This window comes from Protomyces lactucae-debilis (genome assembly GCF_002105105.1).
Source record: "Protomyces lactucae-debilis strain 12-1054 chromosome Unknown BCR37scaffold_8, whole genome shotgun sequence".
NCBI classification, from domain to species: Eukaryota; Fungi; Ascomycota; class Taphrinomycetes; order Taphrinales; family Protomycetaceae; genus Protomyces; species Protomyces lactucae-debilis.
In genome coordinates, this window is record NW_024468000.1 from 130,984 (window position 1) to 151,501 (window position 20,518).

A 20,518-nucleotide genomic window follows, 5' to 3' on the forward strand; every position below is an offset into this window, starting at 1 on the left:
AGCAAGCAGTAGAGCAGCAGCAAGCATAGAGATCAGTTTATACAAAGGAGCAGACCAGATGCAGACCCAAACGATACCCACCTGGGTACAATCAATAATTAGAGAACCCAAAGAAGCAACCTCACTGCTCAATCCTCACCAGCAAGCTTCTCAACCTTCTTGACAACACCTTCCCACTGCTGTAGCGCAGCAGCATTGATTCTCGCACGATTCCGTTCTTCCTCCTTGGCTCGACGATGCTCCTCAATCTCGGCCTCTAGCAAACGATGATTCTCTGCTTGACGCTCCTCATTCTTGGCAGATTCCTCTTCAAGTCGTCTCCGCTCCTCATCTGCTTCATTCTTCTCTCGAACAAGCCGATCTTGCTCATCGGGCGTGTAGGTCTCAAAGTTGCGTGCATTCGAGTCCCAAAGCTCAATACACGCATCATCCCAATTACAAGCTTCGATGGAACCCAAGAGTCGATGCAGGAATCGCGGGTGTGTAGAAGGCCATCCACTTGCATGATAATGGTGTCGAACCAGAGCAGCACGTCCTTGATGCGTGCCAGAGTCAGAGTGTCCCTGTGCAGCGGCAAACGCTTCAACCGTCAACACCAGTACACCGGCAACGAGCCTGGATTCCGTCATCTTGTGGAAGGGATCCCATGTCACGCGACTACCAGTCTTTTGAGACATATGAGCCAACAAGGAATCAGTAAATGCCGTAGGCCCCGTAACTGCGAGAACATCGTCAAAATCGAGGGTAATGTCGCTGATGCTGCACTTTTGATCTCTGGCAAGTTTGTGAATCTTCATGACCACATCATCCACAAGTCGTAGAATAACAGGCAGTCGCGGCTTACACATAAATGTCCATTGACAAAATCCATAAGACTTGCGACCGAGGAGTTTGTGGTGTGCGTATTTGGGATTGTCAATCTCAACACCAATGACCATATCAACATCGTCCGGGTTGTAGCGTTCTGGGATGAAGCGCTCGATGGGACGGATAGCCTCAACGTCGATATCTGCATACACGCCGCCTTCAGCGTACATCACCAAGTATCGCAACAAATCCGCCTTGAGAATCTTGGCAGTCAAGAGACGGTAAGTCTTGACGATATCCGGTCGATTAAGACCATTCGGTCCAAATGCAGCCTCCACGAAATCCACATCATTCGTATCTGTCAGCACTTCATACCGATGATGAGGGTTCATGGAAAGCCATGACTTGGCCCTTGACGCATCCCTTGCTTCAAAATGAAAGGGGTCCACCTTCCAAGTTTGCCAAATCTTTTTAGGGAATACCTTGCGTACGAGCTCTGTACTGCCCATCTTGGCCGGTTGCTCATGTCTTTTATACTGAGCTTGGTTGTAAGCCTGTTGCACGCCAGATGAAGAAAACTGAGAGACGAGGAAGATGAAGAGGAGGATGGCGCCGCAGATGGGGAGGATCTTGTTGCGTGAGCGCGTATTGGCCACTTTGGCACTCCACGAAGTCTTTTCGTTATAGGCCTTCATGGTGTATGATGCAAGTGCAATGCAATCGTCCTGATGCTAATGCGAGGGCAATGAAGAGGAGACCGCTCGAAGGCACGCCCGCTGATGTAAAAGATGTTTGACGCGCTTGTGCAAGGGGATAACTAAAATGGAAGCTCTCGTACCAGAGAAGCTTGCTGATGCGTTAAGAATGCGAGACCGAGTACCCACGCAGCTGCTGAATAGCTGTTACCTGCGAGAGCGGTGTGTATGGATGAGTAGAGTGATGAGGTGTCTGTGTGTGAGTTGTCTGCTTTCGTTTTCTGTTATTTTCCTGTCTCGAGGGTCGCACAAGCCAACAAAACTCGAGGAAGAAGCACCGGGAAGGGGGCCTGTTTCTGTATAAAAGAAGGCTATAGGACTATATGCGAGAGCGAGTCGCCTCCAGTATGTACCCTGCGAGATAGACAGCCAGACGCCTACTACGCTCACAGAGGTGCCTGCTTGGCGTGGCCCGTTTCTGTTGAATATTTAAGAGGCCTCGGCGGGGCAGCGAATCTTCAATCTCGCGCAGCCGCAAACCGTCAGCAAGCAAAGCAAGGGGCCGGAGAGAGTCAGATCTCTGGGTGACACTCATACCTCATGAATACCTCTTCTGCTCTTGTCGTCGTGATCCTGCATCTGCATCTGCTCAAGGGCACTCTCCTGAGACTCCAACAACGATGCCAAATCTGCATCTTCCTCATCATCCACTGCACTGCCGGCAGCCTGGCTCCTCCCTTGCAATGACCTGCGTGCCATGACTTCCTCATAGCAAGCCTTGACATTCGTTGACAGGTGCTCTTTACTGCCACCCTGCAACAACCACAATTTCTCCAACGTGCGGTAACAGCCTTTGATCTTATATGGTCGAAAGAGTCGTCCATACGCTTGCAGGATCGAGATGGTGAGACCTTGTGTTAGGCGAATCTGCGCCCATGCAGGAATCACTTTTGTCTGACTATCGTGTTGTTGGCGTTGCACCACATCCACCAACGATGTAAAGATGTGAGCGAGTCGCACTGCCGTCCATGCATCATCCTGTGCGGGACCCAGCTCTGCTTGAGACTGTCCTGCAAACCGAGAAAAGCCGCGAAACAAGGCTTGGTAGAGTGCTTGATCCTCAGGAATACTGAGCTGTTGCCGATCATCCAGCAGTTCAAGCACTCTACCAAAATCGCCAGTCTTTGTACAATGGTGCTGCAACAAGAGACCAAGCGTGACGTGATTCGGTGCAAGCCAATATGGGTGCCGAATCGCAAATCTTGGGGAAATGTCATGTTCATCCAAACTGAGGCCCTGATCGAGCTTCTCTTGATTCTCCCTTGCACGTCGCTGGAATTGCCGTGTATAACTGCGTGCCACATCGCCACGATCCGGTGGATCAGCAGACACGTCCATGACTGCCAATGCATCGAGTGTCATGCTTCGAAGACGACCATAGATGTGTTCAGCTGCCTCTGCCTCGCCTGCTCGAATGAGACCTTGCATAACGCTGTTGATGACAACAATATCCACAATCTCGCCAACCTGAACCATCTCGCGGTATAGCATGCGAACTTCGTCGCCTTGGTGTTGATGCCCGGCAAGTGTAATCAAGATACAGTATGTATATCGGTCTGGCGTGATGCCACGCTGCTGCATTTCAGTACGCAAGACATCGACCGCTTGATAGCGACACGCACGTACCGCCACATCCAGGAGATTGTTGAAAACACCGCGATCTGCTTTGAGACCACTCATCTCCATTTCATGCCATAATGCAATACACGTCTGCAAGGACCTCTCATCAGGTCGTTTTCTCGATCTGCCAACAAATGAAATGGCAGCAGACCATTCAGCAAGCGTCAGAACGACACCCTCGCGCCGCATATCATCCAATATTGCCAAATACCGCGCTTCATTGGTCCGTGTCCGAGGTCGTGCTCGTGAGAGTTCTCGAAGGACCAGCGATAGTGCTGCACGAGATAAGGCAAGACACCTCGGTTCTGGCAGGAACATGTAGCGTTCCCAAAGTTCGTCAGCAGACATATCCCATAGATGGAAGTCGTGCGCGTAGTTCTTGATGGGAATGGTTTCGAGGAATCGCTTGACCCTCGATGGTCGAGGTCCTAGTTTGGGTAGTTTTGCAGCAGATGCTGCGGCTTGGGAAGCAAGCGTGTTGCCCTCTGGAGAGATAAGTGGGTCTGCGAGGTTCGCGAGCTGTTCTTGAGAAAGCATGAGGGTAGGCCTTGTGTCGTCCTCGCACGACCAGAGTCGTAGCATGAGGCGACGTCTTTTGGGCCTTGAATGACTGAGTTGGCCGCTTTCTCGATCTCGTATACATCGCCTTGTATATCGCTGTAATGACGCGCATAGGCGGGTGGCATACGAGGTAGTGTAGGCATCTTTGCCTCTCGTACAAGACTGCATCCTTGTCCATGCAGCATTGTGGTTGCTTGCCGTAACCGCAACACACCCTGCGTGGTCCATCGAAAGCACACACCTACAGCTCTCATACATCTGTTTCCCCGTATGCTAGCAAGTGGCGACCTAAGCTCTATGCGCTTCCCATTGAGTCTGTCGCGTTGTGTGTCTTCCCTCTCGTCTTTGCTCTTTCGCCTTCAAAATTTCTCGACGACCAAACGACACAAGACTCCAGGGCTATCAGGACCAGAGACGGGCTCAGCGCTGCAGGGAGACATGGCCCCCGATCTCAGATCACTCAGAGTCGCACAGACGACCACACAGCTGCTACAAGCAAAACACCTCAAGAAACAACCAGCATGGCTACCCACCGTTGCTCGGACACCTCCTTCCACCAACTTTGCACGCACGCCCGCACCAGCCTTCCAATCAAGGCCCAAGATCAAAGCAGGCAAGCCACGGCTCTTCCAACCTCAACGGATAGAGTACACAGAAGATGCGTTGCGCCGACGATTCTACACAGAACATCCATGGGAACTCGCACGACCTGTGAAGATCCTCGAAACGGATGGTCAGGATGGGAAACGGTTCGATTGGTCAAAGCTCAGACAAGCTGGACGTGCCTTGACGGGTGAGAATGTCGTTCAACGGCAACAATACCTCATGACGCATGAACAAAAATCACGCGACGAGGCGTATGATATGGCGCGGCAAGAGTTTTACAAGGAACGGATGGTGGAGCAAGTTGAACGGACTATTGCCATGGAAGAGGCATTGGCCTTTGGTGCGACATTCGACAAGAGTGAGATGCAAGTTGGCCTTGAGTTGGAGGACCAGGTACTCGTTGATTGGAAGGCCAAGGCTACTGCAGCCAAGCAGCTCGTGGACCCATTGACTATGATGGCAGAAACAGAAAAGACGGAGCCAGTAGCAGCTGAGAGTGATGCAGAGGGGGATGCCGCACTGCGGGCGTATGGTCTATAGATGCACGCATAATATTCCTATCGCAGGCCTCTACAAGGCTCACAAGGGAACACGCTTCTGACTCGCAAGTAGGAGCCACTCGAGCACAGCAATCATGATCCACTTGCGATTCTCGGCCTCCTCAAAGACAACTGATCGCGGGCTGTAGAAAACCTCATCCGTCACTTCGTACTCATGGCGCGGTAGGCAATGCATGAACTTCCAGCCTGATTTTGCACCGCCTTGTGCACACATCTCCTCAGAGACTTGGTAACCTGCAAACTCCCTCATTTTGCTCTCCTTTTGTGCTTCTTCGCCCATTGAGATCCAGGTGTCTGTCACGATGATATCCGCTTCACGGACAGCCTCGAGCGGGTCACTCGTCACTTGGATACGCGCACCCGTCTCATCACCAGCGGCGCGTGCAAGTTCGAGAATGTCTTGATCCACTGGCCGTGACTTGGGCGTCGCAGCAGTGACGTGGATACCACTCTTGGCACAGACAACAGCCAAATCATTCAGGACATTATTCGCATCGCCAACCCAAGCGAGCTTCAGCCCTTTGACACCATCTCGAAACGTCTCTTCAATAGTCATCAGGTCTGTGAGTGCTTGTAAGGGGTGATAGAGATCGCAGAGCGCATTGATCACAGGAACCGTGCTGTCCTTGGCCAAGGCTGCGACGTCGGCATGCGCATTGACTCGAGCAACCATACACGCAACCATACTTGAAATGACCCGTGATGTATCATACATGGACTCATTCACACCAAGCTGGATATCATCTTTCCCTAGAAACATGCTGTTACCACCAAGATGACACACTGCAGCTTCTGTAGACACACGCGTCCGTGTCGATCGTTTCGAAAAGAGCAGGGCTACCGATTGATGTGAGAGCAGACCATGTCCCGAATTACCCGTATTGCCATGCTTCGTGATGGACTTGATTTCTCGCGCGCGCGACACGATGGTTTTGACCTCAGCATTGCTTAGATCCGAGATGGACAGGAGATGTCGTGGTGCAAAGGGTGACGTCGCCGGTGTGGCTGGCGTTGCTTCATTGACGATACTGCGGATATGCCGCACTGGCCTGAGTGAACGTAGAGGACTCAGAGCCTTCATGGAGGGTGTATGTCTGCTGGTACCAAGACCAGGTCAGCTCTGGCGTTATCTCGGCGATCAAGAGTTCAGATGGCACAGAAGTTGAAGATTGCGACTATTGGAACATTGCAAGGAACAACTCTATCGCGTATGGCTGCAGCTCTAGTCACGATGCGAACGGTGCCGTTGAATATCATCGTCACTGTCATCATGCCCACCAATGGCAAAACTGGCCTCCATCTCATCAATATCTCCCATCTCGCTATCAAAGATGGGCTCAGATGTCTGGCTGTTAGCGTCATTCGTGAAGTGCAAGATTCTCCTACCAAAGCCTGCAGCTCTGTTTCGTCAGCATCACTGCGAGCAGCAGCGTGGCCGCTACCCTTTCTGCGGCCCAAGAAGCCCTTGTTCTTGCGGCTGCGCCAGACATAGTAGCCCAGACCGCCAGCCAGCAGAATAATCACAACCAGTGCTCCACCGCCTGCTTTATAGTAAGCTTTGAAACGTGCCGCTTTTGCCTTTGCCGCATCCTCTGTTTGAGCTTCTTCCTTTGCCGGTGGACCTTCAACAGTAGGCGATTCAGCTACAGGTGCGCTCACTGGCCTTGACTTGGCCTTGGAACCAACTGTACCAGGGTTATCGAGATACTCTGCAGGGACACCCAAGAAGCGATTCAGCATATCCAGTGATTCGAGACTTTTGTCGTACGGCACCATGTGCGAAGCGTCTTTGAACAAGACATATGTCAAATTCCTGCTTGACTTGTAGTAACCCGTGTCTTGGCCTCGAAAGTCCCACTCCTGGTGCTCACCATCGTCAAAGCCCGTATAGCCATTCCAGTCGAGTTTTGCAAGCCAAGTCTCTGTACCGATATGGTTGCATATCAAATCTTGCTCCCCGCTGTAGAGCAATACTTGGATCTGCTTGACGAGCTGGGGAAAGAGTTCTGCGCTGGGTCGTGATTTGCGAGCACGGAACGTACTGGACACGGCACCATTGCACTCGATCCAGCCCTTCTTTAGGCTATCAGCGTGAATGGCATGAACAACATCAGGCCGCTGTAGATATGGTGTCATGTGAGTCAACTCACTTGGCCAATTCATGCCACAAGATGGGTAAGTATCTGTCTTGCGTATATCGTAGCTGTTGATACACACATTCGCGCCCGCGTCACTGCCTTATTAGTTTTGTAGCTTGAATGAGCTCCTTACTCTTTCTTGAGGGTCACTTCGAGTACTTTATTGAGGATACTCTCACACTGAAACAAATTCACACCATAGCCTTGTGTCTTGGCAGCTTCATGGCATTGATCCAGATGCTCTTGCACAGCATCATGCTGAGGACTCTTTTCCTCAATAAGCTTGGTGGCGAGGGCAAATGGCAAGTACGAGTCGTAACCAGTCATTGGATCGATCCAACCATTGCCAATCATGATGCCTTGTAAGTTGTTGCGCTGCTGTTAGCAAGGCCAGGCATTTGTAGGAGACTTACCCTTTCAGTTGCGTTTTCGTTTCGCTTGAGCATAGCCTGAGCAATGTAAGGGATGAACTGACCTGCGTAGCTCTCTCCAGCAATGTACAAATCATCTTGCTCGTATTCAGGGAATAAATCGATAAATTTATCAAGGAAGAGCAGGAATTGACCCGCCATCTGGTCAAGCTCAGTCAAGTACGCGTCAGTGTCAATATAGCTGAATCCTGTGCCGAGAGGATTATCCACTTGTCGTTAGCACAAGCCATCAGCGAGCATGAGAAGCTTACCAAAGAGCAAGTTTGCAGACTCGTGCCAGCTGCCTTTGCGCTCTACAAGGGTCTGTCCATCTTCACTGAACTGGAAAGGCCCGACCTCAAGGAAAAGGCCATCCATACTGCTACACCCAGGCCCACCATTCAGCCATATGACAGTCCGCCGACGGTCAGCAATATGTTTGTTGGCAACATGCCAAAAGAACATGTTGCCATGGAACTCTGCACTCAGCTCAATATGACCAGCATGCATCTTGAGATTATTTTCAGAAGGCCAGTTCAGACCTGGCAGCGAGCTGATGTAGTAATCTGAAGTCACATTGGCTAGTGTCCTTGACAAGTGGGCTAGCAACAAAACGCATGCTTGAAGACGCATCGTTGTTTAAGTGAGACTTCGACTGAGGAGCTAGCAAATACAGCCACAAGCGATAAGTGATGAGACACTCAGTCTATCTAGAGTCACAAGAGCTTTGTAGAACCTGCCGAGTAGTCGTTGCCAGCTGGCCATTGCATTTGACTCGCGACGTGGACGAAAGAGCAAAATAGGGTTAGGCGACAGCGCGAGCAGAGATGCAACGTTCAACCAACCCAGCATCCTACACCACACCTTGCCACAGTGCTCATGGTGACAAAGCAGACGGGTGCAGACAAGGCGAGGCTCATGCAGATGTATGGACTGTTCGTCCCACACAAGCAGCCTTGACCGGCACGCGATGGTCGATATCACAGAGAGTGGCCTGCTTACTGCATGCTCCATGTTGATGAAGGGTATTTCCCCTGATACTCGGCTCCTCAGTTCTGTCTACACCGGATCTGTTGCCAGCGCATATGATGCACGGCCTATTCAATCGATGCACACGAGCAGCCTTGACCGACAGGTGCTTGTACAGCAGCAACAGCTCTCGCAGCCTGGACCCATAGGTGATCAAAGGGCAGCTTCAGCCCTCGCGGCCTGCAAGTATCGTTACTGTGCAAACACAACATCCGCTGCACCCACCAAATACTCCAACACCGACATTTGGATTCTGCACAGATCTGCACAAGCAATGACGAGCAGCATTTTCCGGTATTGACAATTTGACAGTCATGCCGCAATCAACTTGCACAGCTTACCGAATGACCCGCGAGAGGAGGCCAGGGTGGTTTGTGGTGCACTGCACCTTGTCCACAGGGCTGTATTGTCAGTTTATGATGGACCATGCGCATCACGTCGGCGCATCACGTTGGGTCAATCGTCAGAGAATGGGGTGCTTGCCTCTGGATTTTGTCGCCAGATTGATATATGCTGAGCCGTACTCAGTGGCTGAACTTGTGATGGCTGTGTCCCAAATGGCGCATTCGGCCAGTGACTGGACAGAGTCATCGCAAGAGACACGGCCGATGTTACATGGTTGTTATGAAGACTGTGTCTCCCAACTCGGAGCTGGTGTACAAAAGGGATCAGCTGTGCGAGTGAGAAGCGGCATGGCTGTAAATGTTGGCTGCGATGATTGTACTTCTTCATCGACTCGCGACAATAGCCCATCACTTGCATCGAAAAAGCCAACAATGCACCTGTTTCGCGGCGTGGCAGGGCAACACTGCTGCTCGCCTGTGAATGGCTCTTTATCATTGAAGAACTCAAGCGCCGGTGTCGGAGGTATTGGTGTTGGCAGCGGGTGTTGTGTTTGCGCTGTTGCGATAATTGCAGGTTGCGAGAGGGCTGAAGCTGCTCTATCATCAGTGACACTGTGCCTTGGATATATTGTTACATCTCATATGGCATGATCGTCAGATATGAATTATACTTTGTGAAGACAACATGAGCCTTCTTGAGGCCACCCAGGCCAAGCGCTTAGAAAGCCTTCTTTTTGGCATCCTCTCTGACCTTATTCTTGAATGGGAAGCTGCTCGCTTTTCCTCCGTCCGCAGTGAATGCTCTGTGTTTGATCTTTCCGTCCTTGTCGAGGGCAAAGAGTAAGATCCAACCTCCCATGGCAGCCAAGAATGCATTCACGCAGCTCGAAAAGATGGCTGTTGAGCGGAACTCGGAGGTACCCCAAAGGTATTGCAAACTAGCGCGTTAGTGTGAAGCAATCTTCTTTGAGCTGCCAATTACAAGGACATAGAGGCATTGTAGAGGACGCCGACCCAAAGCGAAGGAACATGTGCTGCGACGGAGCCAGAAGCCTGTGAAGCACTCATAGACGCGCCAAATGGCATCAATCCAGACAGCAGTAGGTAGAGTAATGATAGACCTGTGATAGACAGTCCCAATGCTTTGCATAGGTAGCGCTCGAGGTCTGTGACGCGATGCAGAGCAATATCGGGCACGAGCATGGTCGCTACGAGCGTTGGCGACAGGATGAGGACCGTAGCTTGTAGCGCTGACCAGATAGCTGTTCCAGCAGCGAAGACCTCGTACGCGTCCATGATGTAGCTTCGAGGCGCCTTAAGACCAAGAGGCAAGATGCAGTCGTGGTGGATGTTGGTCCATCTGACTTTGACGTCATTTCAGATCTGCGACCCGGAGCTGTCAAATAGCAGCGACCGAAGCAAGACCACACAACTTGACACAAGGTTCACAACCCAATACCGCATCTACACCATGGCAAGCACAAACAACATCACAAACACTTCCGAGACAACGGCCTCCAAAGTCGGCGACGTTGCGCGCGGCATTCATGGCATGGGCGAGCAGATCCGTGGCGCATTCAACAAGGGTGTCGACGATGTATGCATCTACCATGTTCCAGAACTCTTCACTGACTTAACAGGTCGCAGGAGAAACTTTCAGTAACAAGGCGAATGTCAATGATGCAAAGAACCGCGAGACTATTGCGAAAGGCGAGCGCGAGATCAATCAGGGGCGTGCAGCCATTAATTAGACGTTGACTAGCTATAGTCGGTGTTTTATGTAGTATTAGCTTCCGAGCCAAGACAGGTGCCATCAGCTGCATGCTCCGTCTTACTGAGGCTTCTCTTCCGTGTCGACATGCCAGACAACATAGTTCGGTAGGCCAACGAGGCTCAAACCAGCACGATTCAGCATTTTCCCAAACCCTTCCGTCTCTGCCTGATTCTCGAATGCGTAGGCAGGAAAGTTGATACCCATCCTGTGTACATCCGCCTTGACCAGGATACAAACACCGCCCACCGCATCAAGCTTCATCTCCTGTTTTCGTTCCTTGTCCGTGATATCAGCCCAACGCTTTTCATCGTTCGTGCGGCACATGTGCGTACGGCCCGTTTCGTACTCTGGGTATCCTTCAGCGAGGACGATATCGCGATCAAGCGTCTTGCCCAATTCACGCCCTTTATCTGATTCCACCCATGAATTATAATCATACCGGCCCTCCACATCAAAGCCATCCTGTTCATACCGATGAAACCAAATCGCCGGCACAATAGCATCCTTGTCATGTGCAGCAAGGTCTTCAATCACTGTATTTGGCATTTCCTCAATATCAGCATCTAGCCAAAGGACCCATGCATGATCTGCACGCAATGCAGCAGAGAGCAAATAATTGCGTGCTTTTCCAAGCATCTTACGTCTCGGTGCTTGAAAGGCAAAAGCATGTCTATCCATGACATCGTTCTGCTCACCCGATGTCGCTATCGCTCCAAAATCTCGTTTGAAGATGCGAATATCACGAAACTTGGTCGCCAGACGTTGTTGCAATCGATCAGCTTCCAATGCAAGCGTCGCAACCGTCTCATCCTCTGAATCGCTCACGAGCATAGCAATATCAATGAGGTCATGCGGATAGGTCAAGTTGCCTAGCAGATCCATGAAATGTGCAACATATTTCGCTGCATCTTTGAGTGGCGTCAAGATCAAGACACGATCCTTGTGCTTAGCCGGATCTTTTGCATGGGGTGTAGTCTGTGCGCTCAGATCCACTTCTGTGATGGTAGCGCTTTGTACCTCAATGGGTGTATGGTAGTTGTAGTGAACAACAGTCTTTGCCCTGTATTCATCTTCAACACGATTACGATCGCTCTCGAAGGGTGAAAAGAGGGAGCTCTGCGCTTGGATGGAGGAAGTGAGCATTTGATAGCAAAAGTAAAAGATGACAAGCATTGCGAATGAAAAGGATAGGGCGCGTCGTGATAGCAGTCCGTTTGTGAAGCGCGAACTTCGTCTCGGTACTAGCATCGTGCTGTCGAGCTAGAGCCTTGGAAAGCAGCTTCCTTGTGCCGTATTAGGACACTGAGCTGATATAGAGACTGTCTATGACAGATAGCGCTGAATAGACAGACTTCAATGTAATTTACTGGCGTGGATCATTGTTCAACGTCGAATGTGTTTGCTATCTCGACTCGTCGTTGTCACTTCATGCGAATTCTCGTAACCTCACGCTCCCGGAACAGCCACGAGACAAACAGGTGTATACAGGGAAGCACATCACAGCACGGAAAGATAGGTTCAATGTGTTCTATGCATTGAAAAGATGTCCATGAAAAGACATGGACGCACAAGAAGTTGTAATCGCAATTGGTTCTCTAACAGGGAAAGGAAAATGTACGCTTCCTATTTCTTTATTGGAAGACCCCTGGGCAATGTTGAATGATCATTAAAGAAAGAGGAGGTCGTCAGAAGCTACTTCTCAATGAGATGAAGCCGTTTTTTGGTGAGGTCGTGTTGAAATTCGACCCATAGTGTTTTTGTTATTGCTAAGAAACAACATGTCGGCGACAAGACTGAATCTAAGCAGAACGAGCAGCCTTGGCAGCAGCCACCATGTTCTTGAGCTGAGCCGTACACTCCTCCCAGGTACGTGTCTTGAGACCACAGTCAGGGTTGAGCCAAAGCGACGAGCCAGGCACAACCTTCTTCATAGCAGCGATACGCTGGTCAAACTCAGACTTAGGAGGGACACGAGGCGAGTGAATGTCGAAGAGACCAGGACCAACATTGACCTTGTAGTTCTTCTCCTTGAACACGTCAAGCAGCTTAAGGTCAGACTTGGAAGCCTCACACGACAACACATCCGTGTCAAGTGCCTCAATGGCATCAAAGATCTCATTGAAGTCAGAGTAGCAGAAGTGCGAGTGGATCTGAGTCTTGTCCTCAACACCAGCAGTGGCAATGCGGAACGACTCAACAGCCCAGCTGAAGTACTCTTCCCACTCGGATCGCTTGAGTGGGCATCCTTCACGAAGAGCAGGCTCATCGACCTGGATGACACCAACACCGCCGTTCTGGAGGTCAACCACCTCATCGCGCAGAGCAAGAGCAAGCTGAAGTGCCTGCGTAGACTCTGGCACGTCGTTTCGGCGGAAAGACCAACGCAGAATGGTGACGGGACCCGTCAACATACCCTTCATAGGCTTATCAGTGAGCGACTGAGCGTACACAGACTCCTTGACGGTCATGGCCTTGGGACGAGCAATGTCACCAACAATGAGAGGTGGACGCACGTAACGCGAGCCGAACGACTGGACCCAACCAAATTGTGTAAAGGCAAATCCAGTGAGTTGCTCACCAAAGTATTGCACCATGTCGTTACGTTCTGGTTCACCGTGGACGTACACATCAAGACCAACCTCATCCTGGAACTTGACGACGTTCTGAATCTCCTTCTCAATGAATTGCTCATACTCCTGAGGCGAGATTTCACCCTTGGTGAACTTGTTGCGAGCGACACGAATGTCCTTGGTCTGAGGGAATGACCCAATAGTGGTAGTGGGGAAGTCAGGGAGCTTGAGGTGTTCACGCTGGAGCTTGTCACGGGCCTCAAAGGTTCCCTTGCGCTTACCATCTTCCTTTGTGATCTTCTTGACACGTTCCTGGACTTTTGCGTCGTTGGTGAACTTGGACTCCTTGCGAGCCTTCATGGACTTGGCATTGGCCTCAAGTTCAGACTTGACGGCATCCTTGCCCTCTGTGAGTGCCTTTGCAATGATAGCAGCCTCCTTGCACTTCTCCTTGGAGAAGGCAAAGAAGTCGTAGAGCTCAGGGTCGAGCTTCTTCTCAGACTCAAGCGTCACAGGGCAGTGGAGCAATGAACAGGAGGTAGAGACCTGGACCTTGTCCTGACCACGCTTCTCAACAGTAGATTGCAACTTCTCAATGACCTTGGCGAAATCGGCCTTCCAGATGTCACGACCGTTGATGACACCGGCAGAGAAGACTTGGTCATCAGAGAGCTGTGACACAACAGCATCGAGCTGCTCAGAGGCAGATCGCTGGACGAGGTCGACGTGGACACCCTGAACGGCAAGACCCTTGAGGATGGAAGTGTTGGCACCGAGACTGTCAAAGTAGGTGGTCAACATGACCTTGGGACCTGCAGCAGAAAGCTTCTCGTAGGTAGACTTGAAGAGGGATGTGACGTCCGATTCGAGCTCATACACCAGGACTGGCTCATCAATCTGGACCCATTCGGCACCGGCGGCCTTGAGTTGACCGAGGAGCTCTGCGTAGACGGGGATGAGCTTCTCAAGGGACTCGAGAGGCTTCTTGGAGGATCCCTTGGCAGACTTGGCGAGGTAGAGGAAAGTGATGGGACCAACAAGGACAGGACGTGTCTGGATACCAGCAGCCTTTGCCTCCTTGTATTCTTCAAGAGGCTTGTTGACGTTGATCTTGAATTCAGTGTTGTCTGCGACCTCAGGACGCATGTAGTGGTAGTTTGAGTCAAACCACTTGACCATCTCCTGGGAGACAACATCGACAGCTGGCTTGCCGTCCTTTGCAGGGCGTTGGAGACCACGTCCCATAGCAAAGAGCAAGTCAACAGGACTGAGCTCGTACCCGTTGTAACGCTCAGGGATGACGTTGAAGAGGAGCGAGTGGTCAAGGACCTGGTCGTAGAAGGAGAAGTCACCGGAAGGGATGGAGTCGACACCTTGTGCCTTCATGAGCTTCCAGTTGTCTGACCTGATTTGCTTGGCAACAGATTGGAGCTCATCCTGGCTGGCAGTACCTGACCAGTACTTTTCAGAGACCTTCTTGAGCTCACCTAGAGGGAGTTAGCGATTGCCACTGATAAAAGTGCTGCAAATTTGGCTGAGCAAATGCACACGTCAATTGGAGCAGACTGGCTGGCTTGACGGAGGGGGCATAGCTTGGGCAGATGCAGGGGAAGATGGACATACGGAGCGGTCCGATACGTGGGAAACCGAGGACAGCAGAGAGAACCATGGTGTGTGTGTTGGTTTAGCAGCAAATTTACTGATGGACTGCCTGATTGCTGCTGCTTCTGCTTCTTCACTGACTGCTGCTGCTGCTTCATTGAATGCTGCCGGGGAGGAGCGTGAGAGAGAGCAAGTGACTGGCCAATCATAAACAAGAGCAGACAGACACGTGCTGGTTGCAGAGAAAGACAGTCGCAACTCAGTCTAATGAACAATGAGCTGTAGAGAGAGTTATTTGAGGAGTTAAAAGCACAGAAGACACAAGGACACACCAGAAGAGCGCTCACTTTGACGTGTCCATCTGCACCTTGTCCGTGTCTGTGTCCTTGGCAGCTTCCTCCCGCTCGGCCGCCTCAGCATTGGCAACAGCTTCCTTCTCCTCCTTCTGCCGCAACAGCTCAGATCCATCGTTCAGCACAACAATCGAGCCGTCCTTCTTGCTCTTCTTGGCAGGTGTCTTGCCGTCGTCCTTCTCTTCTGATTCATCTTCCTCCTCATTCTCCTCCTCGGACGAAGACGATAGCTCCTCATTGCCCTTGAATGAACCATAACGCACCTGGTTCGACTGGAACTGATCAAACTGAGGGGGCTTCAGCTCTGCTGCAGATTCCGGCGCACAGGGGCCTTCATTGTTGGCCACACGGTCCTGGACCATTTTGTACCATTCTTCCTTTGACTTGCCCTGCAGCAAACCAACAACCATCACAGTCATATTGTCACAGCCGACACCGCCGCCATCGCTCGAGCTAGCGAGACAATTGTCCATCAAGTTCTCGCAAATGACATGCAGCTCTTGACCAGCCACCACACCGCGCCGAACAAACTCAATCACCTCTTGCGATGATTTGCAGTCCCAGATACCGTCACACGCAACCACCAAGAACTCATCGTCTTGCGTAATTTCATGCACCTTGACATCCGGATCAGCAGTGACAATTTGCCGTTCAGCAGGAAGATCCTTGTTCTTCTTAAACTCAAAGTCACCAATGGCTCTCGATAGCGCCAAGTTGCCATTCACACGATCAAAATCAACAAACCCACCAGCAGCGCAAATCCGTTCCTTTTCCTTTGCATTTTGTGGTTTATGATCTTGCGAGAGTGGGATGGCGTTGCCTTTACTGCCGAGGACTGTTCGCGAATCACCTGCATTAGCGCAGTAAATCTTACCCTCTGTAATCAAATTGACAGTAGCAGTACAGCCGGATGGGTCTTCGATGAATTTACGGTCGCCGAGAATGGCACGGTCTGTTGCCAAGAAGCCAGATTTAAGGGCCGCTTCGTAGTCTTTCTTCTTGAAGGCATCTTCTGCAGCAACAATGCGGTGCAGACGATCGCCAGTAAAGAGCGCTACATTCGCGCCTGCTTGGTCAGTTTATGTGTCCAGATGAAACAAGGTCTTACCGCCGTGTCCGTCATAGACAGCAAATACTGATACTTGTTCTTTACCGGATGCTTCTGTCAGGTTGAGAATGGCAGCATGTGCATCTTCCATAGATATCCTCCAGCCCTGCATATCACTGATTCCATAAATGTACAACTCATCCGCTCCGTTGCTGTGAAAATGTTAGTTTTGGTTTTGCATGCAACAACGCTGCAAGATGACGCAAGCACGGATATGGAGCGCTCTCTTCTCCATGGATTGAAGCTGCATTCGTCAAGATGTGCTGTGTTTTCTCGAGTGCCTCCAAGATCAACTTACGATGAATGTTTTTCGACGACCGGAGTCGCTAGTGTTTGTCCCATTGTGTGAAAGGTTTTTTTAAGGTCGTAAGGTTGAGTTGCTTTGTTCGGCCGAGTCAAAGGCGTTGAGGATCTGTTGATTGTTGTTGACCGTTGATTGAGTTTTCTCAGCGGAGTGTCTCTAGTGAAGATTCAAGCCTGTTGGATGACGTGAACTGAAAAGCAAAAGTCTTATTTTGAGATCCCAAAGCTATGAGTTTGTTCGAGGTGCAGAGTTGGGCGCGGGAAGGAAGCTCTTTCTCTATTGAGCGTGCAGAGAAGGAGAATATGCGGGCGCCTCTGTAGGGATAGAGGTTCGTTGGGTTGGTTGCGCCTTTTGAGTGTGTGAGGAGATGGGCGAGAGTCGCTGCTGCTGCTCCTTCAACGTGCGAGCGAGTTTTGGGCCTCAGGGCGAAACGGAGGCAAAAAGGCGCCGTCATCCTCACACCACACATTGGCAGAGACATCGTACACATGCTCTGTATTCTAAATAGCGATGAGACAGACTTGCTGCAGTCCGCTCTTCTATGCCAAACTATGTATACTGCTTCGCTTTCAATAAAAAATAGCTTGCTAGCACCTCAGATGAATGCAATCTCACCAGACGTTTCACCGCTCAAATCATTCGAGCTCTCCACATCACTCGACATTGGCCGCTTCCTCGGATCTTGTAGCTGCAACGATGCATTCTTGCTAGATGACAAGACTCGCTCCGTCAATGTCGGCCGCCGTGTGACCTCTGCTCCCAAAATAGGTGTTCCACCATTCCCCCATTGCGGTGAGAAGGGTGCATCCAGTAGCTGTCCATTCGAATCAGGTCTAACAGCCAACACGCGCTGACTCGGTGATAACACTGCTCTTGCATCCCGCTCCGCTTCCTCTTGACCGCTCGTATTGAAGACTTGCGATGCATTCCCCGCAGCAACATGCAATGAATCATCAAAAGAAAACTCATCACTCAAGTTACTGTCCGTTGTTGCATAACTGTTGAAACTGCCATATGAGTTGCCATGCTGCAATACACGCCAGGGTTGTGCTTGGCTACTATCTTGACGTCCAGCAGCCATGTTTTGTTGTGAACGTTGACCGCTCGAGAGAGACTCTTGATTGCTGCCAAAGCGTTGAATGTAATCACCCTCAGAGGAGGTGTAGGAGCCAATCGTCTGACCACTATTGGCAGTCGCACTCGTCAACATGCGACGAGGTAGTGCCGTCCGTGCGAGTGGCGGTGCCATTGGGTAACTCTGTGAGGAAGCTTGAGATGTGTCACCCACGAGCCGGACACTGAATAGCTCATCCGTGGCAACCGTATCCAGCGTGTTGGTGCTATCCCTGTTTGGTGTATTCTCGGAGCCAAAGACAGAAAGCCTGCCGAGCGTATTCTTCAGAATACTGCCAGTTCGTGGATTCCGGCTGGGTACATTCGTGCTCGTTGTAATGTCCGACAAGGCACGTTGATTGTTCCGACCACTCGCAGCAGCACTACTCGGTGCAGCACTCGATCTGGACGCCGTATACGTGCCACTGGTAGATCGTGGCTCGCTCGACGCATACGCACTCGCAACTGGTGCCAAACTCGGTGAATCCGGCAATGGTGGCAATTCATGAGCCAACGGCGGCGCCAACTCATGGTGTGTATTTATCTCTGCCACATACCCACTCAATCGACCATCACTTGTTGACTTGAAGATATCAAACGTGCCTAATTGACGAGGCGCGTCGTATTGTGCTGGATCATCGGCATTACGCATGGGCCAATCTTCAGTCTTTTCCATGGGCCGTGAAATGTCTGAAGGTGAAGCGGAACGTTGTGAACCATTGCGACCACGACGCTTGCGTAGACAGCAGCACCAGAAAAGCATCAAGCCAAGGGCAAGGGCAGCAAGCACACCAATGACAATTCCAGCAATGGCACCACCGCCTAGCTTGCTTGAATTCGAAGAACCGGTCGCTGCTGCTGCACTGTTGCTTGCACGAGCAGAAACAGCTGCAGAGCTGCTGGATGTTGTTCGCGATGCAGTCGTGGTGGATCGACTCAACGTAGAAGGGGCAGATGCCGTAGCACTGCTTGTGACAGGGGTAGATGAGCTAGCAACGATGTTTCCACTCACAACATTAATACCAATATCGCGTGTTGCCGTTTCACCATTCAACGCAGCCTCGATATTGACATTGACTGTCGTGGCTTGACGCTTTGTCAAGAGACTTGCTGGCACTTGACCGTATAATGTTCGATTCTCTGGATTGTACATCAACCAAGTGGCTCCAGACACAGTCACTGTCAGAGACGCCGCTGTTGGCACAACACTGCTATCGAACGTGTAGGAGAAGAAACTGCCACCCGTCGCGTTGATGGACGTTGGGAGTGAACCTGAAAAGATGCTGACAGACGTACTACTGACAACGACTCGCACGGCAGTGACGGCGACGCTGCCAAAGACATCATTGGCAGTAATGGCAATGGTCAAAGACTCTGAAGTAGCACCAGGCGTACCGCTTAGTGTCAGTGTTTGAGGATCAAAGCTAAGCCATGTTCCTGTCGTGTTGGCTGTGATGGACGAGATGTTGGCAGCAGCTGCAGCAACTCCATCAAGCTTGAGACTGCCAGTGGGGATCTTGAAAGAGAAGGGCGAAGAAAAAGTAGCATTCTGAGTGTACATGGGCGTGTCAAAGGACAGGCTGTGTGCTCCAACTACAATGTTGAAAGTAGCACTGATGCCAGCAAATCCAGGGAAGTCTGTACCAACCAAGACAAACTCAAAGTACTGAGGCGGCGCAATCGCAGACAAGACAGGCGGCGTCTTACCGCTGAATGCAATTGTAGAGGGATCGAAAGATATCCAAGAGGGCAGAGGGGTATGGTTGTCAGAGGTGCCATAGTACGCAGACACATTGCCACCAGCTTCTGCAAAGGTACCGCTTGCAAAGGCAATCTTGAATTGTTGGTTCGGCTCCAACACCAGGCCACCACGTCCATCGACGCGTCCCATCGTGCGTAATTGTGTCGAGAGGGGTAGCGCAATGTACGGGCCTGGCAACGCCGATACAATCAGGACAACCGTGTCAATAGCAGAACCTGTCGAGTCTGCTGCAACCAAGTTGAACTTTGGCGCGCCAATATCACCAGTCGCAGGAGTTCCGTAGAGTGTCCGCGTCGCTGCGTCAATGTTGAGCCACGCCGGCTGGCCTGTGATTTGAAAGACGACATCCGGGCGATAGTTGCCAAACGTATTGGCTGGGAACACATAGCTGAAGGCCTTGCCAACGCGTGCTACTGGCGGGACTTGTGAGTTGATCGGGTAGCCCAGTGTCGGCGTCGCGCAAACGGTCGAAAGCCATGTCGCGAGCAGGAGGAGGAGCTGCATCGTTCTCAGACTGCGTTCTTTTCGTCAACGCGTCCAAGCAAGTCTCGACGATGGCAGCTAGTGGTAAAGAACGACACAGGTAGTTGGTGTGTAAAAGAGAGTGATGTGTGTTGACAGTAGCAGAGCAAGTTGTTGTTAGAGCAGCCAGGCAGCTGCTGCTAGTGAGCACCGAGGGGACTTTGCGGAAGCTTAGTGAAGCTTGTCTCACATAGCTGTGCCCCTACGTTGACCATGGCCGATGGTCTCCTTGCGGAAACGTTGTAAACGCAGACTGTCAAGCTGTCCCAGGCTCCCAGCGAGTTGGCTGCGGGCCGACGTCAGCTCACATCGGCATTAAAGATAGTATATTTGACGTGTACAATCTATTGGTCGGACGAGCACATCAGCCTATAGCAGGCGAGAGAAGCCTTCAGATCGAACATGAGGCAGCAAGATAATGCAAGGAGATGAGTCTTTGGCAGACAAGCTCAGGCATGCATCGACCCGTTCCGGACGAGTTTGCTGAACGCTGTATTTTGTGAGCTGGTCGTTGAGCAAGGGGCAAGAAAGTCGCGTCGCGTCGAAAAAGTTTCGCGTCGGACAAAGAGCCAGGGGTAAG

At 51.2% G+C, this 20,518-nt stretch overlaps 11 protein-coding genes across 11 annotated transcripts; 2 read left to right on the forward strand and 9 right to left on the reverse strand.

Moving 5' to 3' along the window:
• Window positions 1-128: 128 nt before the first annotated feature.
• On the reverse strand, window positions 129-1,316 carry BCR37DRAFT_346549 (nucleotide-diphospho-sugar transferase; the record flags this gene model as incomplete). Its single annotated transcript, XM_040867696.1, has 1 exon — window positions 129-1,316. One exon carries the CDS (start codon window positions 1,314-1,316, stop codon window positions 129-131), a length of 1,188 nt encoding a protein of 395 aa, XP_040725651.1.
• Window positions 1,317-1,839: 523 nt separating this feature from the next.
• BCR37DRAFT_379025 (uncharacterized protein) lies at window positions 1,840-4,183 on the reverse strand (the record flags this gene model as incomplete). The annotated part of the gene is made up of 3 exons (XM_040869170.1): window positions 1,840-3,706; window positions 3,748-3,984; window positions 4,153-4,183. 3 exons carry the CDS (start codon window positions 4,181-4,183, stop codon window positions 2,094-2,096), a joined length of 1,881 nt encoding a protein of 626 aa, XP_040725652.1. The 3' UTR covers window positions 1,840-2,093.
• Window positions 4,184-4,241: 58 nt separating this feature from the next.
• On the forward strand, window positions 4,242-4,790 carry BCR37DRAFT_335585 (mitochondrial ribosomal protein S25-domain-containing protein; the record flags this gene model as incomplete). The annotated part of the gene is made up of 1 exon (XM_040867192.1): window positions 4,242-4,790. A coding segment is annotated over one exon (549 nt), but the record flags the coding sequence as incomplete, so codon positions are not given.
• BCR37DRAFT_379026 (ornithine carbamoyltransferase OTC/ARG3) lies at window positions 4,791-6,100 on the reverse strand. Its single transcript, XM_040869171.1, has one exon. It carries the CDS (start codon window positions 5,988-5,990, stop codon window positions 4,929-4,931), a length of 1,062 nt encoding a protein of 353 aa, XP_040725654.1. The 5' UTR covers window positions 5,991-6,100; the 3' UTR covers window positions 4,791-4,928.
• Window positions 6,056-8,090, reverse strand: BCR37DRAFT_346585 (Alpha/Beta hydrolase protein; the record flags this gene model as incomplete). Its single annotated transcript, XM_040867701.1, has 4 exons — window positions 6,056-7,142; window positions 7,181-7,425; window positions 7,461-7,687; window positions 7,730-8,090. 4 exons carry the CDS (start codon window positions 8,088-8,090, stop codon window positions 6,056-6,058), a joined length of 1,920 nt encoding a protein of 639 aa, XP_040725655.1.
• A 221-nt stretch (window positions 8,091-8,311) lies between these two features.
• On the forward strand, window positions 8,312-9,691 carry BCR37DRAFT_379029 (uncharacterized protein). The gene has a single exon (XM_040869172.1). It carries the CDS (start codon window positions 8,801-8,803, stop codon window positions 9,479-9,481), a length of 681 nt encoding a protein of 226 aa, XP_040725656.1. The 5' UTR covers window positions 8,312-8,800; the 3' UTR covers window positions 9,482-9,691.
• On the reverse strand, window positions 9,515-10,210 carry BCR37DRAFT_292247 (uncharacterized protein). The gene is made up of 2 exons (XM_040866871.1): window positions 9,813-10,210; window positions 9,515-9,768 (listed from the first exon to the last, which is right to left on the reverse strand). Exons 1-2 carry the CDS (start codon window positions 10,124-10,126, stop codon window positions 9,549-9,551), a joined length of 534 nt encoding a protein of 177 aa, XP_040725657.1. The 5' UTR covers window positions 10,127-10,210; the 3' UTR covers window positions 9,515-9,548.
• A 451-nt stretch (window positions 10,211-10,661) lies between these two features.
• On the reverse strand, window positions 10,662-11,747 carry BCR37DRAFT_346746 (Anp1-domain-containing protein; the record flags this gene model as incomplete). Its single annotated transcript, XM_040867717.1, has 1 exon — window positions 10,662-11,747. One exon carries the CDS (start codon window positions 11,745-11,747, stop codon window positions 10,662-10,664), a length of 1,086 nt encoding a protein of 361 aa, XP_040725658.1.
• A 380-nt stretch (window positions 11,748-12,127) lies between these two features.
• Window positions 12,128-14,902, reverse strand: BCR37DRAFT_292291 (cobalamin-independent synthase). The gene is made up of 2 exons (XM_040866872.1): window positions 14,798-14,902; window positions 12,128-14,661 (listed from the first exon to the last, which is right to left on the reverse strand). Exons 1-2 carry the CDS (start codon window positions 14,841-14,843, stop codon window positions 12,404-12,406), a joined length of 2,304 nt encoding a protein of 767 aa, XP_040725659.1. The 5' UTR covers window positions 14,844-14,902; the 3' UTR covers window positions 12,128-12,403.
• A 217-nt stretch (window positions 14,903-15,119) lies between these two features.
• BCR37DRAFT_346564 (phosphatase 2C-domain-containing protein) lies at window positions 15,120-16,579 on the reverse strand (the record flags this gene model as incomplete). Its single annotated transcript, XM_040867698.1, has 3 exons — window positions 15,120-16,198; window positions 16,238-16,389; window positions 16,536-16,579. The coding sequence occupies 3 exons, from the start codon at window positions 16,577-16,579 to the stop codon at window positions 15,120-15,122; spliced, it is 1,275 nt and encodes a 424-aa protein (XP_040725660.1).
• Window positions 16,580-17,136: 557 nt separating this feature from the next.
• On the reverse strand, window positions 17,137-19,920 carry BCR37DRAFT_386962 (uncharacterized protein; the record flags this gene model as incomplete). The annotated part of the gene is made up of 1 exon (XM_040870493.1): window positions 17,137-19,920. The coding sequence occupies one exon, from the start codon at window positions 19,918-19,920 to the stop codon at window positions 17,137-17,139; it is 2,784 nt and encodes a 927-aa protein (XP_040725661.1).
• Window positions 19,921-20,518: the final 598 nt, after the last annotated feature.